The 17,588-nt window shown below is 58.8% G+C and overlaps 2 protein-coding genes across 25 annotated transcripts in view; one reads left to right on the forward strand and one right to left on the reverse strand.

The window, feature by feature from the left end:
* SFI1 (SFI1 centrin binding protein) overlaps positions 1-13,674 on the forward strand; it is a 122,572-nt gene extending 108,898 nt beyond the window's left edge. For 7 of the 17 annotated variants that reach the window (XM_030914644.1, XM_030914650.1, XM_030914656.1 and 4 more), the window contains 12 exons: positions 1,541-1,701; positions 2,180-2,254; positions 3,498-3,572; positions 3,710-3,886; positions 3,958-4,211; positions 5,162-5,260; positions 5,551-5,782; positions 7,226-7,358; positions 7,481-7,559; positions 8,163-8,342; positions 8,588-8,699; positions 8,787-9,020. In XM_030914644.1, the coding sequence (XP_030770504.1) occupies positions 1,541-1,701; positions 2,180-2,254; positions 3,498-3,572; positions 3,710-3,886; positions 3,958-4,211; positions 5,162-5,260; positions 5,551-5,782; positions 7,226-7,358; positions 7,481-7,559; positions 8,163-8,342; positions 8,588-8,699; positions 8,787-8,891 (1,682 nt within the window). In that variant the 3' untranslated portion in view covers positions 8,892-9,020. Of the gene's footprint in view, positions 1-1,540; positions 1,702-2,179; positions 2,255-3,497; positions 3,573-3,709; positions 3,887-3,957; positions 4,212-5,161; positions 5,261-5,550; positions 5,784-7,225; positions 7,359-7,480; positions 7,560-8,162; positions 8,343-8,587; positions 8,700-8,786; positions 9,024-10,786; positions 10,999-12,848 lie in introns of those variants that run through there. The other 10 variants (XM_030914657.1, XM_030914654.1, XR_004052649.1 and 7 more) reach the window with 9 other exon arrangements.
* PISD (phosphatidylserine decarboxylase) overlaps positions 8,970-17,588 on the reverse strand; it is a 46,429-nt gene continuing 37,810 nt past the window's right edge. For 5 of the 8 annotated variants that reach the window (XM_010360687.2, XM_030914659.1, XM_010360688.2 and 2 more), the window contains 7 exons: positions 16,210-16,463; positions 14,147-14,312; positions 12,108-12,344; positions 11,775-11,913; positions 11,438-11,584; positions 10,993-11,153; positions 8,970-10,281 (listed from right to left, as the gene is read on the reverse strand). In XM_010360687.2, coding sequence (XP_010358989.1) covers positions 10,057-10,281; positions 10,993-11,153; positions 11,438-11,584; positions 11,775-11,913; positions 12,108-12,344; positions 14,147-14,312; positions 16,210-16,262 — 1,128 coding nt within the window. In that variant the 5' untranslated portion in view covers positions 16,263-16,463 and the 3' untranslated portion in view covers positions 8,970-10,056. The remainder of the gene's footprint in view (positions 10,282-10,992; positions 11,154-11,437; positions 11,585-11,774; positions 11,914-12,107; positions 12,345-14,146; positions 14,313-16,209; positions 16,464-17,588) is intronic. The other 3 variants (XM_030914660.1, XM_010360686.2, XM_030914658.1) reach the window with 3 other exon arrangements.

Genomic DNA, 17,588 nt, shown 5'->3' on the forward strand with positions numbered 1-17,588 from the left:
ATCAGCTTTGGTTTGGTTCTGACTGTAGCATGTGTTAATGAGCATGTTTCAACAAGTCCTAGCGACAAAACCCCGGGGTCAGCCATCCCACACGGCTGCATTACTGCACGACGAATGTGCTGCTGGGTCCTGGAACTCAGCTCAGAAACCAGCACTGTGTTTCTAGTTCACTAAGAAAGAAGCTGAGGGGTTTAGCCAGTCCTTGGGCTCTGGAGCTTCTGCGCCTGACCCTTTGGGCACCTGACCGTGCAGCTTCAGGCTCCAGAGGCTTCTGGCCAGTTTGGGTTGGCTGCCTTAAGGGTCAGGTGCCCACTCCTGGCCGTGGTGGGAAGTTAGAGGCTACGGGTTTGAGTTTTGCCCGAAGCCGCTGCTCTCTGAAGGACTTTCCTTAGAAGGAGGCAGTGGCAGGTTTGGATTGCCACGTCCATTACAGATGGTATGAGACATTTGGGAGACTGGGCAGCAAGACAGTGTGCACGTAGTAGGTACACAGTAAATACCTGAGGAACAATTGCCTGGCTTATATTAAGGCCTCAGTGTCTCAGGCACACCTTGGCAGGCCAAGGGTGGAGCTGGAGGAGGGACTGAGGGGAGGATGTCGCAAGACCTATTATGCAGAGTGCTGAAGAAGCGCAGGCTGGCGGTCATAACCTGGCTATGCGTGTGGCCTCCAGCAGGGCCCCTCTCTGAGTCTCAGTGTCTTCATCTGTAAAATGGGGATAACAGTGCCTACCTCTTGGGGTTGTTGTGGAGATCAACCGAGATGACAGGTAGAGAGATACACACTGAGGACAGAGCCCAGACGTCAGCATACAGCACTACCATGGGCGCCTCCTGCTTGTGATCTGCCGCCTTCTCTGCCTGCGCTGGTGGGCCTGGAGGGCCCCTCATCTTGGCATCTGTGCCCTGCTCTCAACCCTGTTCTGTTGTCTCAAAAAGAAAGTTCTCTCAGGGCCCAAGAAAGATTCACTAAAGGGAGAAGCTTGTGACACAAAAACAAAATGCAGGATATGGCTCGTGCCTGGAGAACCTGGGGAGCCAGAAGACGTGGCCTGGCGACCAGCGCACTCCTCCCCAGCCGTGGCTTGGGCTGGTCTGACTGCTCTGACTGGGCCTCAGTTTCCACCCTGGCAAAACAGGCTGCCCTCTCCTCCAAGCTGCTGCAGCTCAAGTGGGGGCTCCTCCTCCTCCCTCAGACTGAGGGTCTTCCTCCACGCGCCCAGCAGCATTTTGCACGTGACTCTTAGGGGGGCCCCTGGCACCCCTGTGGAGGCTGTGGACAGGCTTGTGGCTCTGGGAGGGCCCTTGGGGAGCACAATGGTAAACAGAGCTGGTTCCAGTCTCTGGGAGGTTCACTGTTGGCAAAGGTGGCCAGAGCTGTCCCTAGAGAGGGGCCATGGTCCACATGTGGTAGTTTCACCGTGTGGGCTGGACACCTGGACTCTTATCCCCGCACAGCCATCTCTCCTCTCTGCACCTTCACCATTATGTAGTCACTGGTGGAAATCCCACAGAACAGCAAACTCTGACTTGGATCTAGGCTGTCTGCGGACCTGGTTTCAGCGCTGGCGGGACTGCAGCCGGAGGTCAGCCCAGCAGAGACTGCAGCTGGAGAGGGCAGTCCAACACCACCGCCGGCAGCTGCTGCTGGAGGGGCTGGCCCGGTGGAAGATGCACCATCTGGAGTGTGTCAGAAAGAGGGTGAGGCCGACGGTGGCAACTCTCCAAGTTCCACCTGCCTGGCAAGGGGGTGTCCAGGCCAGGAGACCATATCTCAGGAAGGGGTCTCTCCTGACAGCACTCCATGCAGCCGGTGTGAGTGGTGCGTGGTTTGGGGTCCTGTAGGACAAGGCTGCAGGAGCCTTTCTGGGCATTTGGTGGAGCCTAGCAGGTAGCCAGCCCCAGAATCCAGTGTCTCCCAGAGAAGACGGCTCAGCCTAAAAACCCGGTTCATACTGACCCGCGGCTTATCAGTGCTGGGGGACCTATGGAGTGAGTCCTCTAGGCGCCCCCTGCCTCCCCCTGCCTCCCCCTGCCTATGCAGGAGACCCCTGGTACCATCCAGGACTCCTAGCAATGGGAGGACATTCAGCTGGGCAGAGACTGGGTTAGATCAGGACCCACCGCAGGCTGTCTAGGCTAGGTCAGGACCCCACTCTGTGTACTTGCTCTCCCCTAGCTCCTGCACAGGCAGAGTACCCAACTGCTGGCACAGAGACTCAGCCGGACCTGCTTCCGCCAGTGGAGACAACAGGTGGGAACCCAGGAGATGTCCCCTCCATACTTCCTTCTCTGTCCTCTGGCGTGTGAGGCCTGGGCAATGAGTGACCTTCAGCTTACACCTCTAGTTCGATATTTTTACTATCACCCTACCCAGGGCCACCTCCTTTACTACCTTCCTGTCATTTCTGAGCACATCAGCTTCGTTCCATCTGTAGCCTGTGTTAGACCAGTTACTTCAAAGCCTGGTTTCTCTTTCTACAGTGTTGTATTTAAAAATACATCAATGGAGGCTGGGCGCGGTGGCTCACGCCTGTAATCCCAGCACTTTGGGAGGCCGAGGCAGGCAGACCACGAGGTCAGGAGATCGAGACCATCCTGGCTAACATGGTGAAACCCTGTTTCTACTAAAAATACAAAAAAATTAGCCAGGCGTGGTGGCGGGCGCCTACTCGGGAGGCTGAGGCAGGAGAATGGCGTGAACCTGGGAGGCAAATCTTGCAGTGAGCTGAGATCACACCACTGTACTCCAGCCTGGGCGACAGAGACTCTGCCTCAAAAAAAAAAAAAAATACATCAGTGGGCCAGGCATGATGGCTTACGCCTATAATCCCAGGATTTTGGGAGGCTGAGGCAGGAGGATTACTTGAGCCTAAGAGTTCAAGACCAGCTTGGGCAACATAGTGAGACCCCATCTCTACAAAAACAAAACAGAAAAATTAGCTGGGTGTAGTTAGTGCACACCTGTGGTCCCAGCTACTCGGGAGGCTGATAGGGGAGGATCGCTTGAGCCCAGGAGGTCAAGGTTGCAGTGAGCTGTGATCATGCCACTGTACTCCAGCCTAGATGAGAGTGAGATCCCATCTCCAAATCAAGATAATGTTTTAAAAATTAATATGAAATGTGTTTTAAGGCTTGCTGGGATCTTGCTAAAAAGCCAAGAGGGATCACACAGAGCAGCACCCACCCGTCCCCAGCTCCCTCTTCCCATCCTGTTGTCCTGTTCTCACCGTTCCCCAGACCTCAGGCCACTGTCTCCACACATCCCCCTGCAGGAGCCCTTTGCCACCTTCTTTCCTAAAGGTCCTTCCTCAGGCCACAGATGGAGCGTCTGTTGAGCACCTCACGGCCAGGCACAGGGCTGGCCCTTCCTAGTGGAGGAAGTGGGAGCCTCAACTAGAGAGGGAGCCCAGAGGGACGATCCAGGCAGGGCCCCGTGATCAGCACGGCCTCCCTGCAGGGGCAGCAAGGAAATGATCTGGTCTTTCTGGCCCTAGCTGGCAGCCAAGAGGCAGGAGCAGCAGGCGACAGTGCGGGCCCTGTGGTTCTGGGCCTTTTCGCTGCAGGCAAAGGTAATTGTGTTTCTGCATCCTACCATCCCTGCCTCTCCCTCAGGCCTTAGCCCTGCCTTGGTTGGAGGGAGGGCACCTGGTCTGTGGGGGACCCCTAAACAGGGAGATCTGGGCCTCACCTCCCGCCCTCCCTGGAGGTGTGGGCCACGTGGCTGGCCTTTGTACTGGAAAGGAGGAGGAAGAAGGCACGGCTGCAGCGGGCGCTCCAGGCCTACCAGGGGCAGCTCCTCCAGGAGGGTGCCACACGGCTCCTGCGCTTTGCAGCCAGCATGAAGGCCTCCCGGCAGCAGCTGCAGGCCCAGCAGCAGGTCCAGGTAGGCCCAGGGCCCCTTCCTCTGGGGAGCAGGCAGGGTGTGGCATGAGCTGACCAGAGGCTGTGTCACAGGCGGCTCACAGTCTCCATCGTGCCGTCCGCCGCTGTGCCACGCTCTGGAAACAGAAAGTGCTGGGCCGGAGCGGGAAGCCTCAGCCCCTGGCAGCCGTCACACCCAGCAGGAAAGTGACATTGGAGGGTCCCCTTCTCATCTGCATTGCCGCTGGGGCTGGGGATGCCGCCCTGGGAACCAAGAGGCCACAGGCTCCTCTGCTTCAGGGAGCTCTGGGCCGCCTGGCTGCTGAGGAGCCCCACGCCCTGGAACTGTGAGTAGCCCGTCCTCACCTCATCCTCCTCGCTTCCACCCTGGGCAAAAGGTTGGATGGCGTAGCAGGGAGGAAAACGGGGCCCTGACGGGGGACAGGACGGGTTGGTCTCGGCCTTGTCATAGCTGAGCTGCTGGGAATCGCCTCTTTGGCCAGACCCCATCCCTCCCCCGGCAAGAGAGAGTGGAGTGGGATTTCCAGACCCTCTCTCCTTTGCCTGCCAAAGTTCAGGAAACAGGTGTCCCTTCCTCTGCAACACCTTCCTACCCTCTCGCCCAGTCCTGCTGACAATCTTCCGGAGTCACACACATAGCTGACAAGGGAACAAGCTCAGCTCCTGCCCGTGCCTGCTGGCCTCTCTTCTGCTCCCTCACAGCCAAGACACTGGTTTTTTGTCAGAAACCCCTCTTTCTTGTGTGGGCTGGCACCTATCCTCTGCCCACCCCGACTATGGTCTCCTCAAACCCTAACCTGCCCTGCCCTGCCCCATGCTGATGAAGCTGGTGGCTCCCACAGCAGCCAGCACTACCCGAGGGCGTTGGGCCCCGGAGGAGTTGTCAGGTGGGTGCATGGGGCCTGGGTCCCGGTTGCTGCTCTGCCCCTCACTGACTGACCTTGATGGGAGCCTGAACATCTCAGAGGCTGCTCCCCTGTGACATGGACCCTGGCGACCTGTACACCTGCATTACCGGGGTTGCTCTGCATGTCAAAAGAGACAATGTGGGTGAAGCAGTCCCCTGGAGTCAGGTACCTTTTGTCAGAACTGCTGGGAGCTCTGTGGCCCAGGCCCACCCCAGCTTACTTGCTGACCTTGGCCTCGCCTTCTCGGACTTTCGGTCTCCCTATAAAATTGGAGGGGTCTGACTAGCGACCCCCATCCCACAGAGATCTCAGAACCCCCCTGCAGCCCCTGGTTAGCCCAGGGGAACAGACCCCATGTTTCTTCCCAGCAACACTGCCCACTCAGCAAGGAAGCAGCCGCGACGCCCACACTTCCTGCTGGAGCCTGCGCAGAGCCAGAGGTCCCTGGGGTGTGGCACCATGGGCAGGCAGGGGTCCCTGGGGTGTGGCACCATGGGCAGGCAGGGGTCTCTGGGGTGTGGCACCATGGGCAGGCAGGGGTCCCTGGGGTGTGGCACCATGGGCAGGCAGGGGTCCCTGGGGTGTGGCACCATGGGCAGGCAGGGGTGGGTGGTCAGGGCCCCAAAGGCAGCTGGTGCCTCCATCTGGGGCCTGTGTTTTGGCAGTCCTGGGGTGGGTGGCCCCCTTTCCTTCTTGTTCCTTGGTCCCAGAGGAGGGTCCTGTGGCCTGACCAGGCTCTTGCCTTCCCTGTGCTCAGGCCTCAGAAGCCCAAGGAACATGGCCTAGGCATGGCTCAGCCAGCAGGCCCCTCCCTGACGCGGCCCTTCCTGGCAGAGGTCCCGAAAGCACAAGTCCCACACAGCCCCCTGCCTGGGGCCCTGTCAAGCACCCCTGGCCCAAAGCAGACCCCGACGGCAAGCACAGGCCCGGAGCTGCTGCTGCTGCCTCCTTCCTCCTCCATGCCCTGCAGGGCGGCTGCACCAGCCAGGGTACGTACTCCACCACCAGGCCTGGGCACTGGGGCTCTCTCTTTGGTCTGGCTTCTGGTGCTCTTTCTCATGCCATAGCTGTACTCATCATTTCTGGAAAATCTTGGCACAGGGAGGCCACTCATCCATTTGACAAGCATAGGTAGCTACTACACACCAGGTCCAAGGGCCACAGCAGTGAACAGCCAGCCAAAGGCCCTGCCATCCTGAAGCTTATATTCTAGTCAGAGACAAGCAAAGAAAAGCCCCTGCCTGCAGCCAGTAACGTGGCTGCAGATCACGTAGGGTCCTGCAGCCACGGTGAGAAGCAGCCTGGGATTTGAGAAGAGGAGGAAATCGGGGAAGGATTTTGGCAGGGAGCACCATGGCAGGTTTCTGTGCAGGCTGTGGTCACCATGACCATGTGGTCCAGGCAAGCAGTACTGGTGGCCTGGGCTCAGCGGTTGTCATAGAGGGGACAGATACTTTCTTGGCGGCCGACGAAGCAGGATATGCTCTGAGGGATTTGCTGAGTGAGGGGGAAGAAGGAATCCAGGCTGATTTGGGCTACTGGCTTGAATAACTTGGGGAACAGAGTTCTTTGATTGGAAGAAGGAACTGGGGGTGGGGACTGGTTTGGGCTGAAGCGTCAAGAGTGTTTTGAACCAGGTTCTTGATGTCAAACTTGAGAGAAAGCAAACGTTGAGTCTGACCTTCAAGGAAGAGGTCAGGGCCAGATTGAGAAGAATCCTCAGCACAGGCCGAAGGTAACCCCAGAGCCGCTGCAGCCTCTAGGAGGAGTACAGGGGAAGGAGAGAGGGGATGAGCCTCCAAGTAGGGAGCCTGGGCGGGGATGGCCAGGGGTGTGAGAGCTCAGTAATGGAGTGACAGCTGCTCTCAGGCCACCAAAGCAGCTGGTTCCTGAATGGAGATGAAGGGGCAGGAAGGAACCAGTTCCTGTGGTGAGTTAGGACTTGTGGGGCCCCTTACCCTGGCTGGAATGGTGTGTGGGGTTGAAAGGGTTTTGACCCCTGTTGGGTGATGGAAGGGGCAAGCCCACTCACCAGGAGAGGAGGGCATGGAGGAGGCTGTAGAGCGCTGGCCTCTCACCACTTCTCACTGACGTCGAAGCTCAGCAAGGTCATGAGCTCAGAGCAAGGTGGGGGTGGAGTTGGGTAAGGCTCAGAACAGCTGCTCAGGCAGTGGAGGTGCGAGGTGGACTGTGGTGACACGGGGTGCTTCCTGGTTGTGGGACTTTCTCCTACAGTACCAGGTCCTGTGTGCAGGGGCAGGCTCGACACTGGATGAGCTAGCACGGCCAGTGCCTGGGAAGCCCAGCTCCTGCAGCTGGGGGCCTGGTCTTCCCCCACCCCTGCAGGGCAGGCAGTGACAAGGACTTGGTGTCTCCCTCCCTGGCTTCCTCCTAACTTCCCTGCTGAGCATCCACCCTTCTTTCCTTTGCAGGCGTCAACACAGCCGGCTACTGCTAGGGATAAGCCCCAGGTCCCCCCATCCCTGGCCAGTGTCCCTGACCCCCATCTACTCCTTCCTGGGGACTTCTCAGCCACCAGGGCTGGGCCTGGGCTTTCAACTGCAGGTGTGTACCTGGGGCCTGTCAGGGCAGAAAGCACTCAGGCCACTCCCGGACCTGGGACTTGCTATTTACCCTGGTCCCAGAGGGGAAAATGGTCTGAAACAAGCTTACTTCTGTCGCCACAGGCAGCCTGGACCTTGAGGCTGAACTTGAGGGGATCCAGCAGCAACTACTGCACTACCAGACCACCAAGCAGAACCTCTGGTGAGCCCTGCGAAATGCCCTGCGGCCCTGGCTACAGGAGCAGGTGTTGCTTGGAAAAGTGGGCGGGCAGTTCCATTTCCCCTGAGCCAGCTGCCAGGGTCCTGTGGGTGGTCTTGGTCTAGCTACGGAGGGGTGTGGGGAGCCCTCAGTGTGTGCTGTCCAGAAAGGCCCCATCTCCACCATGGCTCTTGACCTGGCTTGGTGCTGCTGAGGAAGGCCCAAGTCAGCCTCACCTGTGGACAGAGGCTCTGCTTCCTATGGGGGGATGATAAAGTTGAGCAAAACTCTAAAAACCCAATGAGGCCATGCTATCCCCAGTGACTAATTATAACACTGATATTAAAGGTGCAGAGAAGGGCTGGGTGTGGTGGTTCACGCCTGTTCCCAGCACTTGGAGAGGCCGAGGCGGGCGGATCATGGAGTCAGGAGTTCAAGACCAGCCTGGCCAATATGGTGCAACTGTCTCTACTAAAATACAAAAATTAGCCGGGCATGGTGGTGCACGCATGTAGTTCGAACTACTTGGGAGGCTGAGGCAGAAGAATTGCTTCAACCTGGGAGGCGGAGGTTGCAGTGAGCTGAGATCGCGCCATTGCACTCCAGCCTGGGCGACAGAGTGACACTCCATCTCACATACACAAAAAAAAGTGCAGAGGAGACAGGCCTGAGACCCACTGCACTCAGTGGTCTGGGGACCATCATCATGCAGCAGCTTCAGAGCTTCGAGAGCAACAGACTCTGGCGCCTCATCCTTGCCTCTGCACAGGGGAAGAGAGACAAGAAGTATGTTTTCGCCCAGGCCCACCTGAGTTGCTGTCTGCTAGGGAGGGCGGAGGAGACTGGGAGAGGAAAAAGAAGTGTTCGGCTCCCAAGCAGGGGCTTGCAGCTCAGGTCAGGGGCCCTACCAGACTACCTTTCTCTCTCCACCTGATACCCACACCAGAATTAGCTGAGGTGCCATTCTCTGAGCCAGATGGGGCTCTGCCAAGGACCCAGCCTGGCAGACAGCAGGTATCTCCACCCCTCAGGTCCTGCCAGCGGCAAGCGAGCAGCCTGCGCAGGTGGCTGGAGCTGAGCAGAGAGGAGCCCAGACCTGAGGACCAGGAAGTAGAGCAGCAGGTGCAGAAAGAGCTGCAAGAGGTGAGGCCCCAGGCCATCCCCACGTGTCCGTAGGGACGCCCCGGGCTGTGCTCCCTCTCAGCCCTGGCTGTCCCTCCCTGGCTCCAGGTGGAACTTCAGATCCAGCAGCTGGCAGAGGAGCTCCAGGCTCAGCGCCAGCCCATTGGCACCTGCATTGCTCGCATCCAGGCCCTGCGGCAGGCCCTGTGCTAGCGTGTTTGCCCCAGGGAAGCAGGTGCTGGGCTGTCGGGGAGGCCTCAGGCCACCTCCAGGAACAGAACACAAAGTTATGTTTTATTTTTTTATTTCAAAATGTTTTGCCATTAAATGAATTACTGTTCAGAAGTCTCCACTTTTCATACAAAAATACTGTGCTACTGATACAGTTGAAAAAGTTCAATGATGGCTCTCCTGCAGGAGAAATTCACAGCGTCCCCAGGGTCAACATGAACGCTGGCCCTGTCCCCGCCACTGGGGGCTCCCCAGGCCCGCATTCCTGATAACTGGGACAGGTTTTCCAGGCACTGACCGACTATCCACGAAGGGCCCTCTGCCTCCAAGACAGACCCTCAATCAATAGCATCAACTTTCCCACATTTCATGTAGGGATATGGGGAGGACAGGAACACTCCCCTGTCCCCAGCTGGGCCTACCACCTGCCTGCCCTGTTCATTCTGGTGCTATGAGGCAGGTTCAGTGATTAGTCTTGCCTGCTGCAACGATGGACCTGGCCAGCTCCAGAAGGTCACTCATCGGGTCCTACAGAGGTCTGTATCATTAATCAGTGTCCTCAGAAGACACTGGCAGAGTCCAGGGTGATGCATTCAGCCACAAGCAAAGACTGCTTTTTCTAAAGAGCAGGATGAGGTGAATTTGGGAACAGAAAGCAGTTGTCATGAAGGCTGTGTGGCTCTGCTGAGGGAAGAGGCATCTACAGTCTGTGCCAAGGAGGCACCTCACCCTGTGCAGCAGGAGGGTTAAGGCCAAAAAACAAAAGGGGCCAACGGAAAACAGCCCAGGTGATGGGGAGGAGCAGCAAGAAAAAATGACAATCGAGACCAACTGAAGGTTCAGTCGGGAATGCAGGATCTCCCATCTATACGGTGTTTAAAAAGATCCAAATGTGACAGATCATTCCAGCCTGCACTTTTTATTTGTAGGGAGAAGGAACAGCATAGGTTGAGGGCATGACGGGGGCTCTCACCACCTCTTGTCTGCACCTCCGGAACAGGTGGGAGCCAAGTCATTCAAGTCCTACCTGGTCAGACTCTCACCCACCCTGAGGCAGGCCCTCACCTGGATGGCCTCATGGCCTCCCTCTCTAAAAGACCCTCACTTTGGAAAAGATCCCTTAGCAGCCATAATCAGGAAAGAGGCTCTAGAGTGAGCCCAGGGCCTCCCCAAAGCGGATTTTCTGTCCTGTTTTCAGCTGGAAATTGAAGTCCTTGGGGGCCTCAAAGATGAGCACGATGGTGGAGCCCAGGTTGAACTCGCCCAGGTGCTCACCCTTGCGCATGGGGACGCCCTCTCTATTGGTGTGCGTCACGAAGCTGAAGTCGTTGTAGGAGCCCTTGCTGTGCCTCGGGCTGTTGGTGTGCAGGTCCTGTGGTGATAGGCTGGGGGTCAGCGGGGCCTGGGCCACCAAGTGCACAGTGTCACCCCACGTGTTTGGAGTCCCACCCACTCCCTTGGTTGCTTGTCCCCACTACCACCCAACCCAGCTCCAAAAGGGAGGTGGGGATGGCATCTCAGGGCCAGGTGGGCCCGGTCTAGCCAGATCTCACACACAGCCTTGACACCTGCTGTGAACTGGGCCCAGGAAAGACAGGGAACAATCGGGCCCAGTGGTTTCCATGCATGGTGCTGGGAGAGTGGCACCCGTGGGAGCCAAGGCTGCTGGTCACAAACTGACACCCAAAAAGGCAGCCCCTTGGGACAGGGTGGGCAGCAGGCCTGCGAGTGCTGACCCCCTCCCATGCTGTAACCAACATGAGCCACCCCGAGCTCAACACTCCCTTTCTGTTCCCTCCTCACTCTCACCTTTGACCATGGTTCCTAGCACAAGCCAGGTGCCAGGCAAGGAGGTTAATTCCCTCTCTCTCTTCCAGCCAGCGGTGCAAGAAGGAAGGGAAGCCTCAGCTGGCTGGCAGGTGGAGCAGCCCATTCTCAGGACAGCTGCTCAGCAGAGCTACGCCTGACCAGAGATGTGGCCTCCCTAGAATTCAGTCCCAGCCCATCGGCCGCACAGCAGACAAGGCAGGTAGACCCAAGAGGTCCAGCCCTTGGGCTTTGGCAGCGCCTACATTCGGCTTACCCGGTCAAAGTAGATGCGAATGGAGCCCACGTTGGTGGCCCCCACAGCCGTCAGTGAAAAGAAGCCATGTTTCCAGTCCCCCGTCAGGACTACCCGCTCATTATGGCAGAAGAGCTCTTTGATCCAGCGAGCCATGCCAGGGTTCACTGACATCAGGGAGCCTGCAGAGGCAGGGAACGCTGCTACTCCCTGTCCAGAGCCCAGTGTGGCCACTCCAGGGCAGCCAAGACCCAAAGGGACTCATGGCCTGTTGCCCCGATGTCATTCCAAATGCTGAGCTGAGCGGGCCCCACGGTCCCCTGCCCACAACCAGCCTGCATAAAGCAGTCAGCTCCTGGCCTTGATGACCCTGACCTGGAGCCTGGTCCCCTGACACCAAGAAGCTGAGAGCCTTTATGTGAAGCCCACAGAGGCAGCTCCCCCCACACGCTGGCCCCGGGCTGACCTGGGAAGTGGCGCCGGTGGGACACAGTCCAGTCCGTGGGGGAGTGGAAGCAGTGGTAGTCCCCGGGGGCCAGGTAGATGACACAGTGATAGAGCTCATTCCCTTCCCGGGTGACCAGCTGATTCTTGAAGGAGTCACACGAGGCGGCTGTAGAGTAGGAGCAGACATGGAGGCCACCAACACAGTGAGCACCCAGCACGGAGCCCGAGTGCGGTCTGCACACGGATTCTCAGGGAGGCCCACATGCCAGCCTCAGTTCCTTCCCCAGCATTCCCCTCCCTCCCAGTCCAGCCACACAGCAGCAGGGCTGCCTGGCCCTGTCTGTGCAGCAACCCACCTGGCGGGAAGGGCAGGTCCTCTGTGTAGGTGCGCGGGCCCAGGAACGACTCCAGGGAGTAGGTGACCCCCTTTACCTGCTCCACCTCGCAGTTCTTCACTTGCCCAAAGTTGAGGATCCTTCCATCCGATGGGCTGATCTGAAAGGACAGAAAAGGCTTGCTGCCAGGGAGAACAGGGTCTCCTCCCCCCAGGAGACAGCCCCCACCTCCCCTTGTCATCCTGCCCCTTCCAGATATGCTGGAGACCAGGGGGCTGTGCTAGGCAAGTGGAGTCCCAGCTGTGGAGGCAGGAAAAAGTCCTGTTTCCCCCAGGACGAAGGATCGGGCCTCACCACACTGTGCAGGCCACAGACGGGCCGGGCCTGCGGCTTCAGCTTGCGCCGGAAGAACTCGCTGAGGTTGCGGTAGTGATGCAGGTCCTCCACAGCGGCCTCTTTCATGTTCACCCCGAAGGTCCAGATGTACAGGCTATAGACGGGCCTGCGCAGCCAGTGTGGCAGCTCCACCTGGTTGAGGCGACCCCAGGCCCGTGACAGCAAGCGTGTCGGCACTGACTTGTACAAAGCCACCTGCAGGCCACAGGGCAAGGGGCTGAGTTGACCACACTGCCCCAGCTCCAGAGAGCCCAAGTACTGTCGTGAGCCCACGTCTCACTTCAGGAGAGAATCTGCACCCCATGGAGGACACCAGGGCCCAGGTGCCCCACGCTGCTTTTGTGATGTGGCTGTTTCTCACTGGGAACCAGATTGCACCTGCCACACAGAGTGCTGGATTTTATGTACAACTCCAGTGGTTTTCGCCATTTCATGCAAAAGTCAAATAGCAACTGCCCCAGTCCCAGAACGGGAGATGGCCAGCAGTCTTACTTCTTAAAGTGGGGGTCGGAAACGGATCTGACCCTAACCACAGTGTGTGACCCTAGCCACGGTGACCCCAGTATCACAGTATGTGGAGAGGTGGTTGGCATCTTGCCCTTGGTCACTGCCCATATCCCAGACCACCAGAGAAAGGAGGAGGCTCCCAAGTGCGTGGAACAAGTCTACAGCCCAAAATGTGTCCCTCTGTCTTAACAGGAAGTGAGGAGGACACCCTGAGCACCAACATCAGGGATTTTCAGATGCAGGTCTGCGATGTCGCTGTCACCTGGGCCTGAGCTGCAGACACAGGGTCCGCAGCCCCCACAGGTCCAGCCAGCACTCTGAGGGCCTGGATGCAGCAGTCTGAGAAGCCCAGCCCTGCTGAGCCCCACCTCGGCCCCACAGCAGGACTTGTGTTCAACATTCTACTGTGACTGCGTCAGGTCATAAAGCTGTCTACACCTGGGGTTCCTCCCAGGAGGCAAAGGGAGGTCGTCCCCTCAGGCCCCTCTGTTCTCTCTTCCTTCAGGGAAGCCTGGAGCACCTGAAGACAGATGATGGCCTGGGGACAGGCACTGGGTCCCACTAGTTGGTCCCAGAGCCCTCCGGCAGGGCCAGGTACCCAGGAAGTGGCAGCCTGTTAAACTCCAGGTGCTGCTGCCACTGTAGAAACTGCCTCTAATTGGTGGCTGCAGATTCTCTAAACACAACCAAGACACCAACTCCCCAAGGTGTAAAAGTGATTTCATTCCAACTTTCAACACCTCTGCATGGTAAGGAATTAGCAGCTCCCAGAGAGCTGCTCTTATCCCTCCCAGCTGATGCCCAGTCACACAGAAGGGCTATGTGAACCCAGGCCCTTCCCAAGCACAGGTGGGAGCCTGGGCTAATGTCCAGGGTACCTCAGTGCCCCTGAGCTCTGATGACACCAACCTGACAAAGGCCCAGGAACAGGGTTTCCTCCTTGGGGTCAACCTGCCTGGGAAGCCAAGGGCAAGAGCGAGCCCTCTAGGGGCCAGGAGGGGCCAAGCCAGTTCCCTTGACCATTCCTGGGGCAGGCCTCTGGGCTCCTTAAAGGTGTCCTCACCCCAAGGAACCCAAACAGGATCCATCCTTCCTGAACCACCCCTTTGGCATCCCAGAATTAATTTGGCTTCTGCTCAAAATCACCTCTAAGCTGTTTTATGCCTGAACACAGAAAAGTCAGAGACAGACACCATTTTCTGAATCCCCAGACTGGGTTCCTTCCAGAACCGGAGCCCCAAATGGCAGAAACGAGGCAGGCTAGGGGAGCAGGCAGGGCACAGCACGCCCTCGCAGTCACTTCCGCGGCCCAGGTAGTGGCCTTTTCAAAAGCTGCCCTGGCCTTGGCCACCAATGAACCTTCCAACCCTGACGCACTGAAAATGACCCTCTGCTTCTGGCAGCTTGCTGCCACCTCAGTCTCTCCTGCACCCCAACCTCGGGCCTGCCCAGAGGGCAGGTCCGGGCCACAGGGCCCTGTGCACACTTACCCTGCTTACAGGCCTCCATCCCACCCGGCTGAGCGGTCTGAGGGCGCCGAAGGGCAGGAGGTAGTAGAGGACGGTCAAGGGCCAGGAGCGCAGTTTCAGGGCGGGTCTGGACATGCAGCTCAGCTGCCCCAGCCTCCGCCTCAGGGCCAGCTGGGGGAAGTGCAACCTGCAGGGCACAGGTCCATGCACAGCCAGGTCAGTGGCCAGGCTCTAGGCGGGACCCAGGAGACTGCCACCTGCACTCAGGGCAGGATTCCTCCTGTCTACCCACCCTTGTTGGCAAGCTACCTTGCCATGGGGTGATGGAGCCCAGCAAGCACTGGCTGTGCCCCCTTGTCCCAACCCCATTCTGAGTCAGGGGTTTGGCTGCCTCTGGCTAGCAGACTCATTTCCCAGGCTCTCCCACCCACCAGCCAGCTGGGGAGGACTGGGAATGTGGGGGCAGCCGCAAGAGGAGAGTCAGGCCCAGCTGCGGGGCACCTCTCAGCCGCAGCAGCTCCCAGCAAGGGCCTCCAGACCCAAGCACCTGGGCCCAGGGAGGGGAGAGCAGGGTGCAGAGCCTGCCTCACATTCCTCAGCCTCCTCGGCCCAGGAGAGTGAGCCCCAGGGGCCAGCTCTGCCACACAGGCACTGGCAGGGCAGCGCATAGCACTGAGGAGCTACGACCCAGCCAGCTGGGTAACCATTTGCTCAGTCTTCTGCTACCGTCCTTTGCAGGATCTGGGATATTCTTTTCATGGTTCCAGGCCCCCTCTTTCCTCATCTGCTAAATTACGGGGCCAAGGCCAGACAAACTCTCAAAGGGAGCATTTACACCCCACCTACCAGCACCACACAGCTACAGTGCCATCCATCTGCATGGTCTTTCTATAACAGGCCAGGTTCTGAAAACCCATCCACAGGTTTGTGAACAAAACCTCCCCACCACAAGCTCTCAAGCCACCTGCCTGCTCTGCTGGGGCTGCACACACACACACACACACACACCCAAGCCCCTCCTTTCAGCAAAGGTGGATACACATACACACACACACACACACACACACAAAACCCAAACCCCTCCTTTTTGCAAATGTGATCCCGCCTCTCCCCACCCTCCCAGCACAAATGCAGGGCACTCAGCAGGGGCTCAGCTTCACCAGAGCCGCAGAGGCTGGACGAGCCTTTCCACCACAACCCTGGCCTCCTGAGCAGAAACAAGGCCCACCCCACCCTGTCCGTGCCTAGGCCTAGCAAATGCTCCTGAGACCCAGGGTAGCCAGCAGGAGACCACACTGCCACCCACTGAGAACGTCCCCAGGCCTGTTTCCTCATCTGCAAAGTAACCGCTTTGGCTAATCTACGGCTGCCATCTGGGACTGTGCTCTCAAGAGAAGCTGAGTCCTCTCTCCCAGTCGCCGAGCAAACCAAGGAACAAAGCGGCATCTCAGCTGATAGAAGCAGCAGAGCAGACGGAAAGGCAAACCAGCGGCGAACCCCGCTCAGGCTCAGGCTCAGGCTCAAGCTCAGAGGCGGCTGCATCTCCGCAGCTCCCGGGTGCCTGCTTTCTCTCCCATCCCACCCCGGTGTATTTTTAAAAGGTCCAGGAAGGTGGCAGGGGCCAAGCAAAGACAAATCACTGCTCCCCTCTGGCTTTGCCACCTGCCCCACTCACTGCAGAAGAGCAGGGACCAATCGGGAAGAGCTGCACCCCTCCCACGGGCAGGAAGGGGGATGGGGGATGGGGAAGCCTCTCTCCCAGGTGGGGTGCAGAGGCAAGGGTCTGGGCTGGGAGGAGGGGGCCTGGGAGGACCAGGGTAGGGAAGATCACAGGCCTGAGGTCTGAGGCCCGCTGGCAGCCTCCCCCTGCTGGGCCCTCCTCGTGGTTGGAACCAAAGATACCTGAAGCGGGCTCTCCGACTCAGGGCGCTCAGGCCCCCCAGGCCGGGCCCCTCCAGCCTCGGAGGCTGACCACCAGTTCCCTTGCCGCCACCTCTACTGCGAGGCCGCTGGATATGAACTCTGACCTTCCGGAGGTCGTGGCGGGGAACCGTGGGGTTAGGGCGCGGTGGGCAGCATCTCACCATTTCGCCGCGCGGAGCTCTGGTCCTCGCCGCGCCTCTGACTGACACATCATGGGCCGGCACAGGGAGGGCGGGGCGAGGCTCACTCGATCACTCCCTTTGTTTTCCTCTTTCCTCCCCTTCCCCTGAGCCAGCGGATCTCCTGTGCTGTCACTGCTCCAGGGCCTCTGCCTCTGCGAGGCCGGTTGGTGGCGCCGCTTCCTGGGCTTCGTTCAGTCTTGGTGGCTCACAGGGTGCAGATTAGAGGGTCAGGGCTATTGCAGACAGACAGGCACTAGTCACACACCTGCTCAGGTCAGCTGCTCAGGGCTTGCAGCCCAGTGCAAAAGCCCCTGCACTGAAGCCCACTGTCCCCAGTCCTGGCCACCTGCCCTGTCCCTGCTACTCGGGGCTGAGCCAGCCTGCACTGCTCATCCTCTTCCTCAGCTGGCCTGGGGAGGCAGCAGGGGGCAAGGCCCTCAGGCTGCTGGGTCCAGTAAGCCATGACAGGGAGGGGACCAGCCACTGCTGCCAGGGTTTTCAGGCACCACTCAGCTCCAAACACACAAGGTGGGAACTTGAGCCCCATGCTCCAGGCCCAGGCCTAGCACCGCGTCAGCCGGTCTGCGGCGTGGCCCCTCCCTTGCCAGGACCTGACCCATTTTCAATTCAGGTTACAAAGTAGCATCTGAGGAATGAGATGAGCGGGAAGCCACGAGAGGCGCCCTGGTGAGAACCTGGCATCTTACCTGCTCTGGCTCTCTCCTCACCCCTCCTGGCCTTGACCCCCCCGCAACACATACACAAAATACCCAGCTCCCTGTTCCCGGCCTTCCTCAGAAGCTGTGCATGTGGGGAAAACCAGCCTGGGGCTAGGAACAAGCCAGGACTGCAGCCCAAACCACTTCCACTCCCCTTTTTCCATCTTTGCTTCAGAAAAGCATTTTGGCCAGAGGGGAGGACAGGCCTGGCCCCTACAAAGCCTCTCCACGTTGGCCTGCACAGATAGCAGAAGGCAGAGCAAACATGCCAAAGCTGCTGCTATCTCAGCCCAGGCAATCAAGGCCCTCCAGGATATGGGCTGACAGGGGCCCACCCCTCCCGTCCTTCACCCCCAACCACTGCCCAGGAAGGGGGCAGGCACCTGTCACCATCCTTAGATGATGAAATGTGACCCTAAGAGCTGCCGCCTAAAGCAAAGAATAGGCCAGACATGGCCAGCCTGCTGTGAGGCCGAACTCAGACATCACTGTGGTCGCGCGCGGTCGAACATCTGACGCCCTGGCAAACCCTCCTCAGCCACAGAGAAGATTCCACCCGGGCACCTGCCTGCTAGAGTCACCGAAGCCCCGTGTATGGGATTCAGTGGCCTCTTGGAGCCAGGACAATAAGGTGACTAA

Source organism: Rhinopithecus roxellana, chromosome 13 (assembly GCF_007565055.1).
Source record: "Rhinopithecus roxellana isolate Shanxi Qingling chromosome 13, ASM756505v1, whole genome shotgun sequence".
In the NCBI taxonomy this organism is placed as follows: Eukaryota; Metazoa; Chordata; class Mammalia; order Primates; family Cercopithecidae; genus Rhinopithecus; species Rhinopithecus roxellana.